Source organism: Anarhichas minor, unplaced genomic scaffold (genome assembly GCF_050575085.1).
Source record: "Anarhichas minor isolate MPS153535 unplaced genomic scaffold, ASM5057508v1 ptg000002l, whole genome shotgun sequence".
Lineage (NCBI taxonomy): Eukaryota > Metazoa > Chordata > Actinopteri > Perciformes > Anarhichadidae > Anarhichas > Anarhichas minor.
Window position 1 is genome coordinate 6,374,818 of NW_027466448.1, and position 19,409 is coordinate 6,394,226.

Below are 19,409 nucleotides of genomic sequence, written 5' to 3' on the forward strand. Positions count from 1 at the left end.
AAAACTCCACATGCTTGCTGCTCAATATATGCGGATGGTAAAATAAATAAAACTTTTTAGAGGTTAGGGTTGTTTGAGGCTACACGGATTCTCTCGGTATTAAATCCGTTTTTTGCTTTTGATAGCGATCATGCGGACATTTAGCTCACTGCTGTATACGATAAAGGATTGGTGGGTACACAAAGCGCTCCCCTGGAAATGTCTAGAATGGTCCCGCATGAGACTTGTCCAAATTAGTATGGGCAGTCAGGTGTGTACATATAAAATGTGAAAAGTGGAAGAGCGACACTGTTTGATTTTTTAGAATTGCATTCAGCATCTTAAGTATATAGACTTGACCGCAATATATTTCAGTCGACTTATATTCCCCTATTGGTTTAAGGAGCCTTTGTAGGAGAATGGCCGTACGGCAGCTGGAGCTTGGCCCCCAAACCATATTTTAAACCAGCATGGCGTCTGGTTCTGTATGTAATGCAGCTCTGCGGGGTGAACGTTGTCACTCTTTCAGTCAACTCTGTACAACTTGACATGGGCACATTGGAAATCAGTGTGTTGATGTCATACTGTACAGTAATATAATTTCTTCCTAATTAGTAAATAGAAATGTAAAAATAAAAAAAAAGTGAGAATATAGAATTTGCAAGCATTGAAATATGCTATTTCACTGCAATGCAGTCCTCATCAAAGCACAGCGTTTCCTCAGTGATTTACACTATAAAGGGATTTCACACACACTTACGATAAGAGAAGGTTAGTGATTCATTTTTTCGAGAGAGCTCTGTAAACAAACAAGTAACTCTCACCTTTTGTTCCCGTCGATGACATGGCTTTCAGATTTCTGACTGTGGTGAATGAAGTCACACCCCCAAACTTCTGTGTTGCCCACTTGACCAGCTCCTCGTCTTGAGTCGGGAAGTCTTGCTTGTGGATGTTGTTTTGATGTTGAGTACCATAAAGAGTGAGTGTGGAGTCATTGTTAATCTGGAAAGTAGAGCCCAAGTCACGCCAATCAGTTTCATTAAAAATACTATTTCCAGAAAGAACACAGTCAGAATCACCTAAGTCTTAAAAGGCATGAGTCTGTCTACTGCAACAACATAGAATTTAGTGAGTCAGCTTCACATCTATTTATATTTACCTCATGTCTTCTCACATTTTGTCTTATCAAACATGTTTGACCATCCCTCTCACACTCCGCTATAACGGTTTCTTACCCTCCACCCAACACTCCCTCTATTCTCTGAGCAGGGTGCTGTTAAAAAAAAATGTTTATTATGATTAAGTGTCCACGAGCCCAGTTGCACAACCCTGTTGGAGCCATGGTCTTTCCTTTGCTTCCTGACTGGGGCCAGGAAATGGGACCTTTTTTAGCTTTGTGCGTCACCACAGTCGGCTGGAATCTGGCTCCATACAAGGTATAAATATATACATCCATCCCAGCGACTAGACACCGCTGTTTCCTTGTCTGGGCCAATGGGAAATAATGGAGTTTACATTAAGCTGTGCATGAATAAGAAGGCAGCGGAGTGCTTCTTCTTCTTCAGTAGGCTTCTAGACAGTTAGACATAATGTACTCAATAAATAAGATTTTGTCAACAGATTTTGTCCTCCTCTTCTTCAAAGGGCCAAAGGCTGAAGTGGAAAACAAAGATCTGTATTTGCACTGTACCTCTTGATTTTGTAAACACTTGTGCTGAAATTATTTGAGAAAGAACTGTATTTTCTGCAAATCAGTGTGTTAATGTTTATAAAGCATGAGCATGCTTGTTTAAATAATGAAAATCCCTCTCCCGGCCTGTCTAGTGTGAATGACTACTTGTGTGTGTGTGTGTACTTGCATCACGATGCGAGACACAAACAAATGGTGAAAACCATGTAAGCCTGAGGGAGTCATTGGTCTTTCTACATGAATATTTGATTGACGCGAGATCAAAAACAACGTGAAGGGAAACTATGGAAATAAAAGAGGGGAAACCAGTCAGAACAGAACCAGGGCTGGGGTAGGGAAATAACAATGGTACACATACTAATGATTACAGTGGAACTTAACTCAGATTAGTCTCTGTGAAATCTGTTTGATATTCTGCAGGCGCACAGTAAAGTTCAAGGAACTCAAAGACGTTTTGAGAGAAAAGCGCATCCGAGTCTACAGGAACATAAAGTTCTAATGATACTTCTTTGCCATCAGTCAGCCTAGGGATGGATGGATGAGTTGTTAATGCCAGGCTCCTTCTGTTCCTTTTGCCGATTCAATATCTTAGATTCTTCCATAAAAGATGATGTATTTAATTGATGTTAGTATATCTTATTATACTGCATCATGTGTGAACTGCAGTGAAAAACTTGCTTTCGTGACTAACAATTAATTAGACTCACAAGACTTAGAATAGATAAAAATCTTGCTGTCCATTTTTTCTTTCAACAACTGTGGACTCAGGCAAGCTTTTGAAGGCCAACGAGAGCTGTGATTCTGACACTGAGCCAAGCTGTCAAGCCGGTGACGTACTTTCTCAGACGCGGAACAGATGCTGTTTCTCTGACATAGCAATCTGCAGTAAAACACTATTATCCCCCAGTGATACTGCTCATCCCACAAAAACATCCTGCAGTCACAGGCAATGTTGTCCAGGCTCTCGACAGGACATGATACAGCGTGTGGTATCACACAGCTGTCAGCATATCAGTAACTGGTGACTTTCCTGTAAATATTCCATCCCCCTGATTGGTCAGCTCGGATTTTTATTTTATTTATTTATGTGTTTTATGTCAAGGGTTAGCCCGTTATTTATATTTGCTAATAATGTACAAAATTGCTGGCCCTTTTACAAAAATATAGCTTTTTATATCTTGTCTGTCCAGTAGTTTTAATTGATGTCATGTCAGTATGAAAGTACATTGACATACTGGTTAGTTAATGAACACAGTAAACATTAATTCATCTTTACTTTTCTTTGTCAGCGTGAAATTATTTGTGTGCTGAAACGGTAAAAAATTGATGGTTCTGACAAGTGATGCATTCATGTACAGGAGGAAAGCTCTGACATGCAGCTGCCAAACTGATTTGCACTTACGAGTACTCGTAAGTGCAGTCGCCTGTCAAATCTCAAGCGTTCCTAAGACAACTTTAATTGAACAATCCAAGATAACACAATTATAATGTCAGTTTGTGGAAGGAATAAAGATGAGGAAATATCAATTGTGAGTGTTCGTCTTCGGGAAGTTTTAAATCTCAATCCAACTGTCATGCTGTACTAATGTGAACTGACACCAGTGACTGCCTCTAAAATAAGAAACACATATTACTCAGAGTACAACTTCGACATGAGAATCTGACACCAGTACATGTAATATGGAGTTGGTGCAACAAAACTGCACAGGAGGCTGAAACTGCTCAATTCAACTGACTGAAAAGATTAGGACAATAAATAATGTAACACATAGAACCTCTAAATCATTTGTAATTGGGTTCTTTAACACATCTAGATGCTAAATAGTTTAAATATTGGTTCAATATCAGTTCGAGGCAATGCCATTTCTTTGGAGACTTCTGTCCCATTTAATATAATTTGCTGTCTGGCTATTTAGTTTGGTAATAAAAGAGTGTGACATATCCCAAGAAGACTCTTCCGTCAAAATCTAAATTGAAGCCATCAGTGGTTTGTTTCAATAACAGGATTTTTGTGATTGATTCACCTCGTTAGGTTCATCGCCAATGCCAATTTAAATACCAAAATAGTTTGACACACTTCAATGACCAAACGGTGACAACCGCAGCAACACTTTCCCCCATAACAGTATTATTCCTCGATTTCATTAGATACTCAAACAGCTGAATAAAAGTTGTTTCTTAGCCTCCCTGGATTTAATTCACAGATATAATCGGCAGACACTGTGTAAAAGTGGGAATCTCCAATTTTATTGGAACATTAATTTTACAGCCGATGCCATCAGCCCCTCTCGTTGCTGGCCACTTGTCTTACTGATTTAGAGCGTGGATAATAAAAACTCAAAAACACAAACTGCCTCGTGCAGAGCAGCAACTGGGGAATATATATATATATATATACAGAAAACCAACATGGTTCATTGTCTCTCTTAAACTGCTCTCTCCAAAAAGCGGCACAGCTGTGGCAGTTTGACAGCATGCAAAACAGCTGGCACGAGATAGAAGCTCAGTAAATCTGGAGAAATTTAAAAATGATACAATACTGAAACAGCAACACTTAATTTTTCATTACTTAGCACTTGTGTGACATTCTCTTATGTATCAATAGCAAGCTTGAGTAATGGAATCACATACAACAGAGTAGCACATGAATGAAATGTAGTGGTATGTTGCACGATCAGCATTTTATTTCCCCTTCACTATTAAATAAAAAAAGGCGTCACTCACATAAATGTTGACGTCGGCGTTGAGGACGTCTGCAACGTAGGCCTTGTTTGGGGAGGTGAGGATGAGGTTCATTGGCTTGGCATTGGTCATATCCAGAGAGAACATGTTGCTATCCTGAGAGGAAAAGAAAGCAACATATTCCAACTCAGTTACGTTTAAAGCAATCCCAATGCACTTCACACATTAAAAGTTTACAGTGCCACTTATTTAGCTGGAAATCCAATGCGGCTTGGGCATGATAACGAGATAATTACTTCTAATTATGTGTGAAAGCCAGTACTTTGGAGTTTAGGATTGTGTTGAAGGCAGAGAACGTTTGGCAGTCGAGTTAATCTCCAGGTAGAACACTGGGACTGATCAGGAAGACAAAGAATTCAAGTGGCATGAATATTCACTCACACTGTGAAGCATCCATATGTTAACTACTGCACTGCCTATAATGAGTGTGTGCAGTGTTTTACAAAGAAGTAAAACAAAAACAAAAAACTTTATGATATGTTTCAAGTACTTCAAACAATGCCTCTCGCTCCTGTTACATAATCGTTAACTGTGTTATCATACAGCACAGTGCTGGGTTTAATTCAGCTGTGCAGTCTGGGAAACTACAAACACATGACAGGCTCCGTTAAAATTTTGTTTATATTTTAGGAAACTTTACTGCCAAGGTAAAAAAAAAAATAGAAACATCAAAACAATAGGATTTAAGGCACAGAATGTATGATTTAGAGACATTTATTTTTAGAAATAGAATATAATATGCATGTTTTCAGTCTATAATAACGTGAAACTGAGAATTGTTGTGTTTTTGTTAGCTTAGAATGTGCCCTTCATATCTGCTCAGGGAACGGGTTCTCTTCACCGCCGTGTTTTAACAGCCCAGAACGGACAAACCGCTGATTGCAAAACAATGGTACCGCCAGCCATCGTCTGACTTCATAGTGTCGTAGGATGGCTTTTGATCGAGGCGAACTGTGTTACCCCGGTTTTGCACTTTGCGGCTCACGTTGCCGCAGTCTGGGGAAAAGGGAGAAGTGAGCGGAGGGCTGTTCAGTTAGTTGCAATCGCCAACAATTCCTACACACACTTTAAGCATTGTATAAAGTGTGACCTGATGTATGAGTATTTTGAAAAACTCTGAGCCAGCATTTGTTTTTCCATTTGTTTTCTGTATAGAAGAGGATATAGCCATTCCCCAATTTGCAAGCCTCCCTATCTGGCATGCAGTGCCATTAAATGAGCAAGACCTCAAGTTGACGGAGTAGAGAGACATTTCGCTCATGGCACCAAGTTTAAAAATAGTTCCAACTGCAGTTTAATTCGACACAAGTTTGATTCCATTGCTGTCCTATTGCAAAAATCAGTTGGGGATATGACAATTATTCTTGTTTTTGGAACTTTTAAATGTCAACACATGCATCTCTCCAGAAAAAGCCGTGCCAGTCATTTGAACGGGGCTTGTCGATAGACAGGAAGCTGTCTTTGCTGTCTGCCTCTGTATTGACACAGACATTAATGAGGTTGTGTAGCTTGGTTCTATTCTTACATCTTCATGCAGTGCAAGTCCACAAGGTAAAAAAAAAAAGCTATTAAAATCAATAATTTACCCGATGTGCAATGAGCTGCACTTTTTCCCATATTTTTATGCTGTATATCTCACTATCATTAAAACTGTGGAAAATAGGGTGATGATACCCTAGAGTAATGATACAAATATGAGTAATGCCATTAATAATAATAATGATACCTACTGTGTCACTCAAAATGATTGTACAGTAGTCTTATTTTCAATTTGTGTATTTCTTATAACTTGTAACCCAGTGTCCTCCCACACGTGGCTGATGCTGTGGTAGTTATATACTGTATATAAAACCTCCTTAACATAATGTAACACATAATGTAATACCTCATTACCCATATTTTCAGCTGAGGGTAACACAATGGCGATGTGATTCGCTAATCACCCCCACAGTCGCTCTATGAATCAGCCTTAATTACCATGCTCCACATGTGCATAGGGTAAAGCTGCTACTGCTGAGTTTTATGGATGTAAGTGGTGGTGAGTAAACCGTTTCTCCGTGGAATAATAAGTCTGAGTTTAGAGGTTTTTTTTCTCCCAAGACTTACTTAATTCCAATAAATCGTGGTTCTAATTACTTTTACTTCTATAATGGCCCCGAGGCAATTGGGTTTAGAAAAGGGAAAGAGTCATGGATTTGAAATCAGTGCAATTTTATGACCCAATGCATTAGAAATGAACAACAGCTTTAAAAAAGCTTGGAAAGATCTCTCCGGTGTGAGGCTTTTGTGGGAATTTAATATTCATAAATGCAATCGTCTGCGTTAATTTTTGACACCAAATATTTTATTCTGTCTATTTGAAGGTGGATTGTTTTCAGAGCTGGGCCTGCTGGGGAGACAATGAGCATGCTGGGGAAACAGTGTGAATCCCTGATATTAAATTCATTCACTTGCTAGGAGATGTTGCCAGAGCTGGATCCAAAGGAATTGTGATGAGCTCAGGCTTCAGCTATGGACATTTTCAGACCCGTACATAACAAATTAGGTCTGAGACCGTCAACAAATTGCCTATGAGCAAAACACATTTGAAAGAGCGGCTCACATGGTGCAGTGGATAGAGGGATCTGTCGTCTCACGCATACAAAAACAGGTTTTTTTAATTGGCTAAAGGGGGAACTGGAATCCCAGGTGAAAATGAGGTGACATTAGTTTCTGGATGGACCAGGGGTCAGGATCATCTGTAAAAAAGATACCTTTCTTTTTCTTTCTCTCTCTTTTTTTACTGAAGCAAGACATGACAGGGTGGACTAGACGAGACAGAACTTAATACATTTGGTGACATGACAGGATTGACACGACAGGGCAAAACAAACAACAAAAGTTTTATCTTATATCTTACGGTGGGGGGGGGGGGGGGGAGGAGTATTAGCAATTTTGATTAATAAAAGACACTGAAGATGGAAAGTCTCATCACAAAAATAATATAACCTGATTGCTTTGAAGACTGAAGGAACATAAGAGGGACGGTAATTATATCACTTATCACAGATAGAGTCAGAGACTTTGAATTGTATTAACACAATGTCTTTCCAGAAAAAACACGTTCCTTTTACCTGAATGGCGTGGCACGTACACAGAGAGATGAATGAATGGCATTTCCTGTGGAGTTCATTGTGCTTCATACAGAGATAACTCAGCGGTGCTTTCCTTAAATACTCCTTTCTAATGAGCTTCATTGTCTCTCTGTCTAGTTACCCCCCTTCATCCTTTTGTGACTTCCATTCTTTTATTTTGAACTCTGAATCATGACTGTTGCTGACCCTGATCACTCACCTTTCTACTTTTCTTCCTGCGCTTTCAAGATACAATTGTTTTCCTTTTCAGACTTTTCTTTTTTTTTCTCGAGAGCATTTTTGAAGGGCCTTTTCTGATGCTGTTTCCAGTTATTCTTTTGGCTCACTCCCTTTAACTTGAATTGGCTCCGTTGGTGTAGTCTCGGCCTCGTGCCAAGACCCTGACTACCCAAGCCAGTGTGTGACATCAATGGGCCCCGTGCAAGCAGCTCCTCCCTATGAATTAGCCTGGCCTATGCAGCCCCTTGATGCTCCCTCCATAATTCTCTGTGCGGTCAAACTGTGAGAGTCAACTGTCCCTGGCAGGTTGTAAATCAGTATGAAACACAAAAGAGATGGGGAAGAAGGTGATAAGAATAATGAAAGGACAAAGAAATGGGAGGCAAGAGCAAACCTCCCATCTAACTGGACAGTTTGGCAAGAGATGAAGACGTCCGCCATCCTCTGTGTTTACAAGAGGAATCTGTTCTAAACAGGCAGTCGAGAGCAGATAAGGGGTCTGTGTTAGTAGATCTTGTGTCCACTTTCTTCTTTCATTTGAAAAAACTCATAGTCCCACAAGAGATATGCAAATTATGGGAAACGTCCAGTGCCTCACACAGATCCCGAGCCAAATTCCTTTTGTGACCTCCCACAAACGCCACATGAATTCATACTACTTTAAGACAAATTGCACCATTATTTGTACAAACTACTTTTTGCAATGAAATTTGACTTTTCTCGCCCACACAACATGATTTGTCTGGTTTTACTCTTCGGGGAATTATTTCCCTCCTATTATGCTTTAAATCTGTTTTGTCATCAAACAGCTTTTTGTTCTGATTTCCAGTACGTTGAATATGCTGCAACACTGCAGTCCATTAAATGGGACTAAATACTCGCCAAAATAGTTCAGCAACATTCATGCCAATAACCCTGTCACTGAGGCAAAGACTGTTTTCTTCTTGCACAATGTTAGCACACCTACAAAACAACACTAAGTAGGGAAACATATCTGTTACAGGCATCTGTGAGGCTAACTAGCTACATTGATAAGATACTTATATTAATGGGTCGTTGTGTAACATGAAAACTAAAAACTTTGTATCCTCAATCGTAAGATCCCCAAAAAAAAATTCTGAAAAAAAAAATCTGCACTTATACTGAATAAATCAGCTTATCTTACTGGTGAAGGTGTCCCTTAAGAGAAGAATTATGACAGGATTCTCGACAAGCAACTGACGGAAAGGACCTTGAGTGCTTTCATTAATTTTTATAGAGGTGATTGATCCAGGCAGGCATTGTATTGCCTGCACATACTGTAGCACATCTGCTTCCCTTCTCATACTCGCCACCAAATGAGAAAGCATGGCCAACAGAGTGTAAAATAAAAAACAGACAATAAATAAACTGCAGTTGCTTAACACAAGCTATGTGAAAGTACAAAATAAAGAACTCTGAGAACCAAGAGAAGAAGCAAACAAACAGAGCACACTGATAAAGAAATGACTAATGTGAGCTGACCGACAATGTTGGACAGTGAAAAATGGAGTCTGGCACAGCAATAACAACATATAGATTAAAAGTTTGCACGAGTTTCTTTCTGGTGTCATTTCCTAAAGCTAAAAGTAAAGAAAAATGCACCATCTGAAATCATGGTGTATGATCATTTAACTGAAAAAGAAAATTCATTGAACACACAGTCAAACATGCAGAGCCGGGTTGTTATTGAACTCTGTTTAGTGTAAAAAAAAAAAAAAATGCAGCATGTTGGGAAACCCTATCTGTCCGACATGTCTGGCATCCGTTAAGGGTTAGTTAGTTATTTGGCTGATAAAATTTGGACATGGAAGTGTGTGTGTTTACATCTTATAGTGTGGGAAGAACATTTTGAGGCTTACTTATCCCAAGGATTAGAGTTCGTGCAACAACAACATTAAATGAACAACAATAACATTAGCCATGACAGCGTTACAGTGAACAAGCATGCACAATGCCATCATCCTGAGACCAAAGAGGCAAAATGGAATTCAGCCATTATTATTTCTCTTTACACCTATACTTTTATCACTGTGAATTCTACCTGATTACTTGCGTTTGTAACAATGACGGTCGTGTGCAATGCTTGGACCGGCACAATGCTTCTTCCTTTTACTGTAGGTGTGACTGGACTTGACAAATTGGACTGTCCACACTAAAGGATGATTATTTAGTGGATGATAACATACCCAGGACGGGCCACGGTATTGGACTTCAATGACAAGGCAGCTGTGTTGTCAGCTTGACGGATAGCTATGGTGTTGATTTGTGTAGCCTTTGAAATTTTGACGTCCTCTTGCAGGGAAGCTTTTCAATTGTCATCTGGTCTAGTATACAAATTAGGTAAATTAGAGTATCTTTTTCCCATTATAATATTGCTATTTTACTATAGCATATCCTCTAACATTTCACTCACTGCCCCTCTTTACATTTATATAATTAGCACTCAGCACCTCATTTGTATAACCTTGACATGCTTACCGCGGTGGTAATATTCAGGTTAAGGATGTGGACCTCTGCCTTGTCCTCTCTGATGAAGCTGGTCCAACAGCCAATTAGAATCTCATTCACGTAGATCCATGGGTTGTCATCAACCTTCATTGGATCACACGTCTGACTTGAGGCTGAAAGAAATCAAATACAAATGGTTAAGCAGTGTCAGCAGCATTCAATCAGGTTCCACCAAATAATCTCTTGCCTCCAACATTAATACGCAAATTCCTGCATTATCCAGTCCTGTGTGTCAAATGCCAAGTTGCGAGATTATGGCTCTATCCGCAGCACAATCCTGTCATATTTGGACATGAACAGCACATGAATCAAGACCACTATTTAAAAGATAGATGAACGAAGCAATGTAACAGATTCCTTGTCGGAAAGAGGCTAAATTTGTTATTAGTCATTCTGAAAGCTTTTCCCTGGTCTCAGAGTATGGATGTTAAATGTGTGGGTAGGACTACATTGTTTAAGAACGAATCTGCCGGTTCACGTTTATCAGGCATGTCAGGATACCGGTCTGCAGTCATTCATCAAGCCTGCTCACTCTGCTCTCCGCTGTTTAACCTGGGCATCCGTGTCTCCGGAGGCCGAATTAATCAAGCCGAGGCTGTGCGGTCATGGATGAGGGTGGGTATAAATGGCTAGTGTTTGACATGTGCTACGTGTGTGTGTGTGTGTGTTCTATTGTGTGTGTAAAGTGAGTATGCATGTGCACACGCTCACTCTAACTTGTCCCAATCAGGCAGGTACAAAATATACTCCAGCAAACTTCGTCTTTCTTCAAGAAGAACGGTGGAGAACAGAGTGTAGGGGGTCAGATGTCTGTTCCAACTCGTCTTTTTACTGGCCCATCTCCCTCCTTTAGCTGATTAGAGATAGAATGGTCTGGTTGAGCCATTATGGGAGTCCTGTGCCATTGTAGTCTTGGTGGCGACCACAATGGCTGACACAGTCTCCAATTTGGATTTACTCGTCAGGATAAGGCCTTAAAGCCACCCAACTTCCCGATGGAGTGGATCAGTCAGCACTACTCTGTCCTGCGCCTAAGCATTAGATAAGCACATCTTCAGTAAGATGAATACAAGCAATATATGTCTGAGCATCGACTCTGCAAGCCTCAATCACCCCCAAAACAGTTGCCGCTGAAGCATAAAAGCGAGCAAGACTGATATATATATATATCATAACAGATACAACTAATTTAGTAACCAAATGCTGCATGACATAGCGCTCCACTGACTTTTATGATGTATTTGGTCTGTTAACCCAGCAAGCCTCAATCCCTCAGAGAGGAGACGAGGAGTAAAGCAAGTGAGACGAGAAAGAAAAGGGAATCGAGGGGAAAAGGGTGAAAAGAAAATTGCAACGTTCGGAAGGTCAACAGGATGTGCCGTATTTAGAAGCAGCGCTAATCAAAGACCCTGGTTGAGGCAATGTCATCCCCAGCGGTGGAGGAGAACAGACGGAGATAGAAATAAAATGGGATAGAAAGTGATAAATGCAATGAAAAACAGCAAGAACAAAGGGAGCTAGAACATGGAACATATTCAGCTCTTTCTCCTGTTTTTTTGTTTCACCCACATTGAAATGAGGTTGGTATTATAGACTCTTAGTCATTTGTTCAATCCATTCATTTGTTCATAACATCTCTGACCCATAATACCACTGATGGGAAAAGAGCCGCTGATGAGATGTCATTGTTAGAAATAGCTGATCTGAGAGGCTTCTTATTGTTGAACATTTTGGAAATGATACACCTTTTGTTTGTGTCCCATGAAAATCTTATTTTTGTCCTATTTTCTGGGGGAGTAATACATCCTACCACTGTTCTTTATTTTAGGGTCAAATCAAGTATACATTTGGCACTATTCAGGGATTTAGGGGGGCTGCATCACTCCTGGAACAACTTCTTCACTGTTTCTTAGTCCGCTCAGCTTTGGACTGCAGCTTTTTTTAGCTAATCAAGAGGGAGAGCCATCCATGATCCCTTGCCATCTCTCCCCCCCCCCCCCCCCCCCTCACCCTAGAGGTCAAGGCTGGTTTCCTGTTATTCTGGCCCTCTGTGCTAATGTCTGTTGCTCAATATCCGCATCCATAAAGTTATTTCAATCTTGTTCTGCTGTGACAGAGTCAACGGCCCATGACTGTCGCCCAAGCAGTCTTGGTATAAATCACACTGACTGCGTAAGGCTGTGTGTGTGAGTGTGCGTACACGCATGAGACACTGGTCTCGTTTTTTACAAGTCACCATAGGATGTGAAGAACATTCATTTTGCCCTCTTGACCCCGGAAATGCCAATGGCCTCACTAAGCGGTTTGCTGGTAAATGAGGTATAGAAGAACCATTCCATTCCCTGTCCTCTCCATCTACTTATGTCAGTCCCCCCCCCCCCCCCCCCCCCCCCCGTTTCCCATTCCATGAGAAGACATGTTTATGGATGTTGATGATTTTCATTTAGATGTTAGGTATGAGGGGGAGATGTGAGTGGAAAACCATTAGGGAGCATTAGGGAGGACAGGAAATGGCCTAATTTCACGAAAAGTGCTTATAATCACATTTGACCTTAAACTTTGCGTTAATTCTTGATGCAAATTCCATTAAATAGGTATCAATGAATGTGTCTGCCTGAATAGACTGCTGCCAATTACCATAATAACAACACTATATGGCCAAATGAACAGACTTAATGTGTATTAAACACATTTAACTGGAAACATTATCATAGCAGACTGATCGAATGCTTATAAAATGAAGACCAACGAGTGTGCAGCCAAAATCGATGATGGCCAATTTGCTGATAGCGCAGCAGCCTTTGGAGAAAAAGCACATTTTGTTGGAATGTGCCAATATCTGGGAGCGATGAATAAACTTACAATATGATGCACTTTAAAATACCATCAGCATTCCCCTGGTTTGTCTGCAGCACCCTGGAGCCATAACTAACAAGAATATAGAATAAACGTTTGCAGGACAACAAAAACTCCCATCTAGTAGCTTCCCATGTACAGGGCCTCACTGCTCTCTGCTCCCTAACCTCCAGGGTATTCCAGAAAAAGATAGGAGACTAGTTCACAAATTACCAGCATCCGTTTCCCATGTCTTCCATTGTGCATAGTACCATTAAGACAGCACCACTACTGTGACCATTTTGGGACATCTCAGGATTAGCTTGACATTCACTTTTGTCTGTTTGCAACAGTCGGAAGGCTGACTTTGCTAAGTTTAGCTCAACAAGCTGCGTTGCGTCAGGCTGCTGTACGTTGTCAGTTTCAGTTGTACTTTATCAGTTTTAACTTTAGTCTGGCAGCTTTAGCTGTAGGTAAGCCAGTTCGAGTTAACGTTGTGCTTCAGACATATATGTTGTGTGAAGTGTGAACTGTGCACAGTATAGAATCTGAAGTGCAGCTGAGTCTCACGCCGGGTTCACACTGAATGTAGAAATAGTTTCGGCATCTGGTCTATTTTCTATGCGTTCCTCGAGCTAATCTGGGAAGAAAGCACTGATAAACTACTATATTTATCAGAAAATAGCCAGTGAAACTGCGGTTTGTGATTGTGGTTTTTAACTGTTTTTTAACATTTCACATACTTGTCAGTTGTGTCAAACCAGAGAGCGAGCAGGCATGAGTAGGCACACATACGCGTACAAGCAGACAGACAGAGTGACAGAGTGAGTGAGTGAGAGATTCGCTCTATAGAAAATAACAGAGGAGCAGAAACGCTTGTTGACTGGTGTGGAGAAATGCGCTTCTGGTGTGAACAGCCGGGCTCCTGCTTGTGCGACAATTGACTTGGCACGGCGCTCCAGCGTCCATTGTGAAGCCGCTGTAATGGATGAGGAGTAAAGCCCCACAAAGTAGAGCTTGCACAGATACAATCGAGTCCAGTCGAGAGCCGAGTCTGACACTTTGAACTTGACACTTAACATTTGATCAACTAGAAAGACTTATAGATTGCAGCTATCCTGCAGCTAGCCTGACCAACAACACCACGTGTGCATTAAAGTGTTATCGCCATTGTCTCAAGATATAAATTAAAACACCCTGTAAAAAGGTAATTAATTCAAAATGCCAACCTGAACCTCCTAAATCCAGTTTCACTTTCTACGTAATTACGCAGAGCTCAACATAGCTGCACTGAGGCCGGTGGCTGTGCTGTGGGCGCTCCAGGAGACTTTGAGCTGACTTATCATTATTAGGTGTCAAAGTAGCCCTAAACAGCATTTCTTCATCTTCTTCTGCCTTTTCTCAGAAGTGTTTGAACACGAACGCTTTAAGTCCCTAACAGCAACTGTCATGACATGCTAATGGCGGCACATATACCACTTTGCTAGCATGCAAAACTTCTTAAAAACACTTTTGAGGAACACAATGACTCACTGACATAGCAATCATTAGAGAATTTGCTACAAACGTTAAGTAGCATTCTTGAATGCTAAAAAGGACATGTATATTTTAAAGTTGGGTGGACCAAATTACATTGTATTGTTATAACTGCTCTGGGAAATAAGTTGTCATAATGTGGGCGGTCATCGAGGCATTAGCGAGGCCAAAAGGTCATTGCAGGGTATGTGACCAGCGCACTCACGGCTCCAGCCCACAAGCATTACATTATGCTGACAGCCATAATACAACTTTAGGGTAGCATTCATCACATTGTTGCACACTATGTTAACATTATGTTGATTTGAAAAAAAATCAATCTGTTTCAACCCATCCAACCAAACTGGAAATGTGTTTTCTCTTACTGTGAGAGGAGAGAAAGTGGAGAGACGCAAGTAGAAAAAGCTAGAGTGGCAACGAGTGGAGTGGCAAATTGTAAATGGACTTGCATTTGTGATGACAGAACGCCTTAAGAGAGGAGATGCAATTGTTGTCGCTCCACTTATTTACATGAACACTATTTCACCATACAAGCAACTTGTATATGACAAAGTATGACAAACATAATTGAGAGGTCATACTGCATTTCTTGGGAATGGCACACTGTGGCGCCTGACTTAACTTCTGCACAAAGAAATGAAAAAGCGTTTTTTTTTCCTTTTTCCCTGGGACTGTATATCTAGATTATAATTTCTGTTCAGTATCATTTAAAATTGACCTTATCTTAATTTAGAAATAATAGAACTATGGTAATAGAGGTAACGACCAGAGGAAAGTCTCTTCTTGAAAAGAAAAATCAAATGTCTTTTGACATTTGATTTAATGGATTCAGATAAATGGTTTATCTGATAAACTAGCAGATTTTTGCTGAGATTTTTTGAGGTTATGTTTGGTGGAAATGGTGGACATGGCTCGTTGTTAGTGCTACCGCCAGTGTTGTTTCTGTTCACTAGCTACTTCTGCCTGTAAATTAAAGCTCTGCCTGCCTGTGTGTAACACTGTTGCATCAACTTTGAGCAGCCGTGCTGTGCCAACATTGCAGAGTACTGACAGGCAGAGGCGAGGCCTTGAATTTTTATCACAACTAAATGTTGATTTAGATTCAAGGGATTGAGTACCTGCGGCCCAATAACAAGCCGGCTTTTCACTTACCTCGGGCAAGCAGGCAGACAGACCTGATTTCATGCCCTGTCTATTATGCCATCCGTGATTGTAAGTCACTGTGTAAAAGAGCACCAGCTACTTGAGAGTTTAGTTGACTAATAGTACTTGAGGCTACAGTGCACGGCTGGGGGGGGGAGTGTTACCCTGACGGCAGACAACGTCAAGACGAACTGTCTCCCTTGGTCCCTCGGGGTAGGGTAAACTGTTTGTGTCCAGGGTCGGTTGTGACGGGGAAGGGGGAGGGAGGGGTCAGCGGTCCTATCAGAGTTTGTCGGAGAGGGAAAGGAGAGCTTCAAGGCCACACACACACACACCTATTGTCCCGGCGTTTCCGCAACTGCTGATCGAGGCCTGACCATCCACAGGAAGGTAAACAACCCCTTATCAGTGCTCTGCAGGGGCCTGTACTGTCCCCTGGCCTCTCACCCCTGCATACTACACATTACACACTCCATACCACACACACGCTTCCTGACCATCTCATCTCCCTCATAAATCCTGAAATTCAACCCCAAAAATTTGCTGATTAGTCTCGTCAGTATAATGGCAAAATACTTTCTGTGTGTGCCAAGTCCCTGCGTCCAATGTTTGCTGGAGGATGTGATAGCGGGTCTGGAGACAGCCTGTCTTCACACTAGCTCTGTTTACACCTCCGGGAGCCATTCGTCCGTTGTCTCGTCGTTGTCGGAAGCCAGCGGAACAACAAGTCCAACAGTGGCGTATGGAAGGTCTATGGCTCACTTCCTCCGTTGTTCACTCACTCACTCAGAGCCCTGTCTGCAGCCAGTAATTAGGCATTCCTTATTCTTTGATGCAGATGAATCTGATGGTCTGGATTCTGGTTATTCTAAGCATGCAGCAGCTGCGGCCATTAAATATATGCCATCATTTTTATGTTGATTTTCCAATACACTCTCAGGTGATCTGTTATATTCCAGACACCATCAGTTACTGGGAAGAGCACGTCGTTTCCATTCACTTATATAGTTATCCCCCCCCCATACACTGAAAGAGCACTAGCAAAACACAATTAATCATCCAAGTGTTAATTGGTGGATAGACAGACTAATTTAGCAAGTTTCATGCTAACTGCGTGCAACCAGAGCAGATTGAAGCTTTGGAGATGCATTGCACAGTGGTTGCCCCCAATCATTCAAGATTGATGTAGCTTTGCACAACATATGCTTCGTGGAGAACCAACAGAGATTAGCTCGTTATTCTTGACTGATTTTTGCCAGAAAATATTAATGCTTTCCGATACGAGGGTGGCATAGTAATGAAGGCTCTGTTATTTTTTATACATATTGAAAGTGAGGGAAGTTAAAAGTACAATCTATGCATCCCAGGGTAAACAATAACCAAATATTGTTTTCTGATGTTAAAGTTTGTTAACATCAGAGAAGCCCATTTATTTTGTATTTTTTATATTTTGGTCACACAAATGCTATCGGGCCTCAAAGAACATAAAGGTTTTGAATTATCTAAGCGAGCTCTGAGACCGCTTCAAGTTTATGATATCATTTTCACTATATAACTAATGGAAGTGTCTGAACTGGGGAGAGTTGTTAAATAAGTGTAACTTTATTCCCTCCAGCGTCTGTGAAAAGAATAAGTATCCAGAGTTTGACTGTAAGATTTGTTGTAGTTATTGTATATGAGCAGATTAAAATAATCTGTCAGATGTCTCGAGGCTTTTGCTTTGAGTCACATAGTCTGCTTTCTAACATATTGCAGAAATATGAGCAAATGTCCAAATCCAGTGAGGATTCTCCCATCCCAGCACACACACACACACACACACAAGCTCTCTAAATACAGATTGACCGGTGTGGCACCTGAATCAACAGGAAAACGACCCACCCAGTGCTTGAATCAAGAGGTTATACAACACACTGGACAGTGCTGACCACTTTAGGGTCTGCGGAAATATAGTATACTTTCTAACGAAAAAATGCCATGTACTTAGTTCAACAAAATTGGATGAGCATGCTCTAAAATGCTATTTTGGGGTTTTGTCAGAATTTCCTTTCGGCCAAAAGAAAAGGTTAAAAACAAAGGCCCTTCATTCGTGCTAAAACATGACATGAAGCATTTGAGCTGACATTTGAGCCGAGAACATTTTGTTCATAGCTATTCAGGAAGCGATTAAGGGGCTGATTCTGCCCAGCATAACAGTACCCTCATTAATGAAAGTCACTGGTGAATAAAGTTTGAAAGAAATGAAGACATATGATGTAAAATGCTACCCCCCCTCCCCAACATCGGAAGCCTTCCCAACTTTGACTGTTAGTGACAGGTGAGACAGCTGAGCCACCAAGACTTTTCTATCCAGGTATAGTTCCTGCGTTTGTGCAGACCCCAGGACTGAGCATGGGTAGACAGACCTAGAGATAAGAGTACATTATGCCATGCCTTATCTGGACAGACCGCAGGCATGTCGATATGAACAAGTGGTCGCCATGCTGACGAGGCGTTTATCTCGCCCGCCACTAATGAGCCATTCAGTGCTCATGCAACTGCATGAGGAAAAGCGTCGGGCCAGGGGGCGCAAGACCTAGTAGTCACACAGTAACACAGCAAAAAGCCTTAACGAGCTATAATGATGAGCATAGATTTCTAACATCCTCATTCATACTAAACTCTTTCCGTTACTTCAATTATTTAAAAGCAGGCATGACTATTAAAGCAATGCTGGAGTGCCATTTAGAATAAGAGGGATCCAGTCCTGTAACAGAAAGTGGCGGTTAAGACCAGACACTATCTACAGTAAAAAAGGATTATTGTTTTCAGATTTTTTATTTTTTATAACAATAATAATTAATATGTATAATAAATAATATTAAAAATGTGTATAGTATAATAATAATGAACAAGCAGGGTTAATTATTCTCATCTGATTTTCACCTTTTTCTATTATTCAAAACACATACTGAAGAATTTCTGGGTTTTCCGACCAAATCTAAAGACAATTTAAATCAAAAAGAGTATAATGTATCATCCATATTGTCACTATTACATGAAATGCCATTTAATTGTGTTTAGTTTTTTTTTTTTTAATCCCACAAATAGCATTACTTATATGCCACATTGCATGCTAGAGCCATCTTGAGTAACAGTCAAGTGTTAGCTGGTGAAAGTCCTGCGGGAACAAACAGCAAAGAGGAACACAGCGTCAGTGAGGCTCTCCTTCACTGCATTTTCAAACAGAGGAAAAGCCCGGCAGTCAGAAATGGATTGTTATTTGGGAGGGGCATAACATTCGAGGAGATTAAAATCGGTCTAGAGGCAGCGACAAGTGGTCGCGTCTCCCTGCCACCCAGTCTGACGGCAGGCAGAGCTGGCTCACTGCAGTAAAACGGGGGAAGTGGACTGTTTTGACTTTCAACGCCATATTTAACATGACTTTTTTTCCTTTTTTCTTTAAGCCTATTCCAGTATTGCCTGCCTGCCTTCTGAGGAACTTTTGTAATCGGTTTTTTTAACACATGCGTTGTTTGTTTCGTATTTTTCGACATCTTTTGTTGAACAACTTAGTCTTTTATCCTCACTTTTTCTAACTTATCATTTAACTGGGTCTCCAT

General features: G+C 40.8%; 1 protein-coding gene across 1 annotated transcript in view; it reads right to left on the reverse strand.

Moving 5' to 3' along the window:
* The window catches only part of eng (endoglin), a 32,503-nt gene that overhangs the window by 8,119 nt on the left and 4,975 nt on the right, over positions 1-19,409 (reverse strand). The window contains exons 2-4 of the mRNA XM_076100047.1: positions 10,264-10,406; positions 4,394-4,507; positions 804-981 (exon numbers count right to left, since the gene is read on the reverse strand). Of these exons, the coding sequence (XP_075956162.1) occupies positions 804-981; positions 4,394-4,507; positions 10,264-10,406 (435 nt within the window). The remainder of the gene's footprint in view (positions 1-803; positions 982-4,393; positions 4,508-10,263; positions 10,407-19,409) is intronic.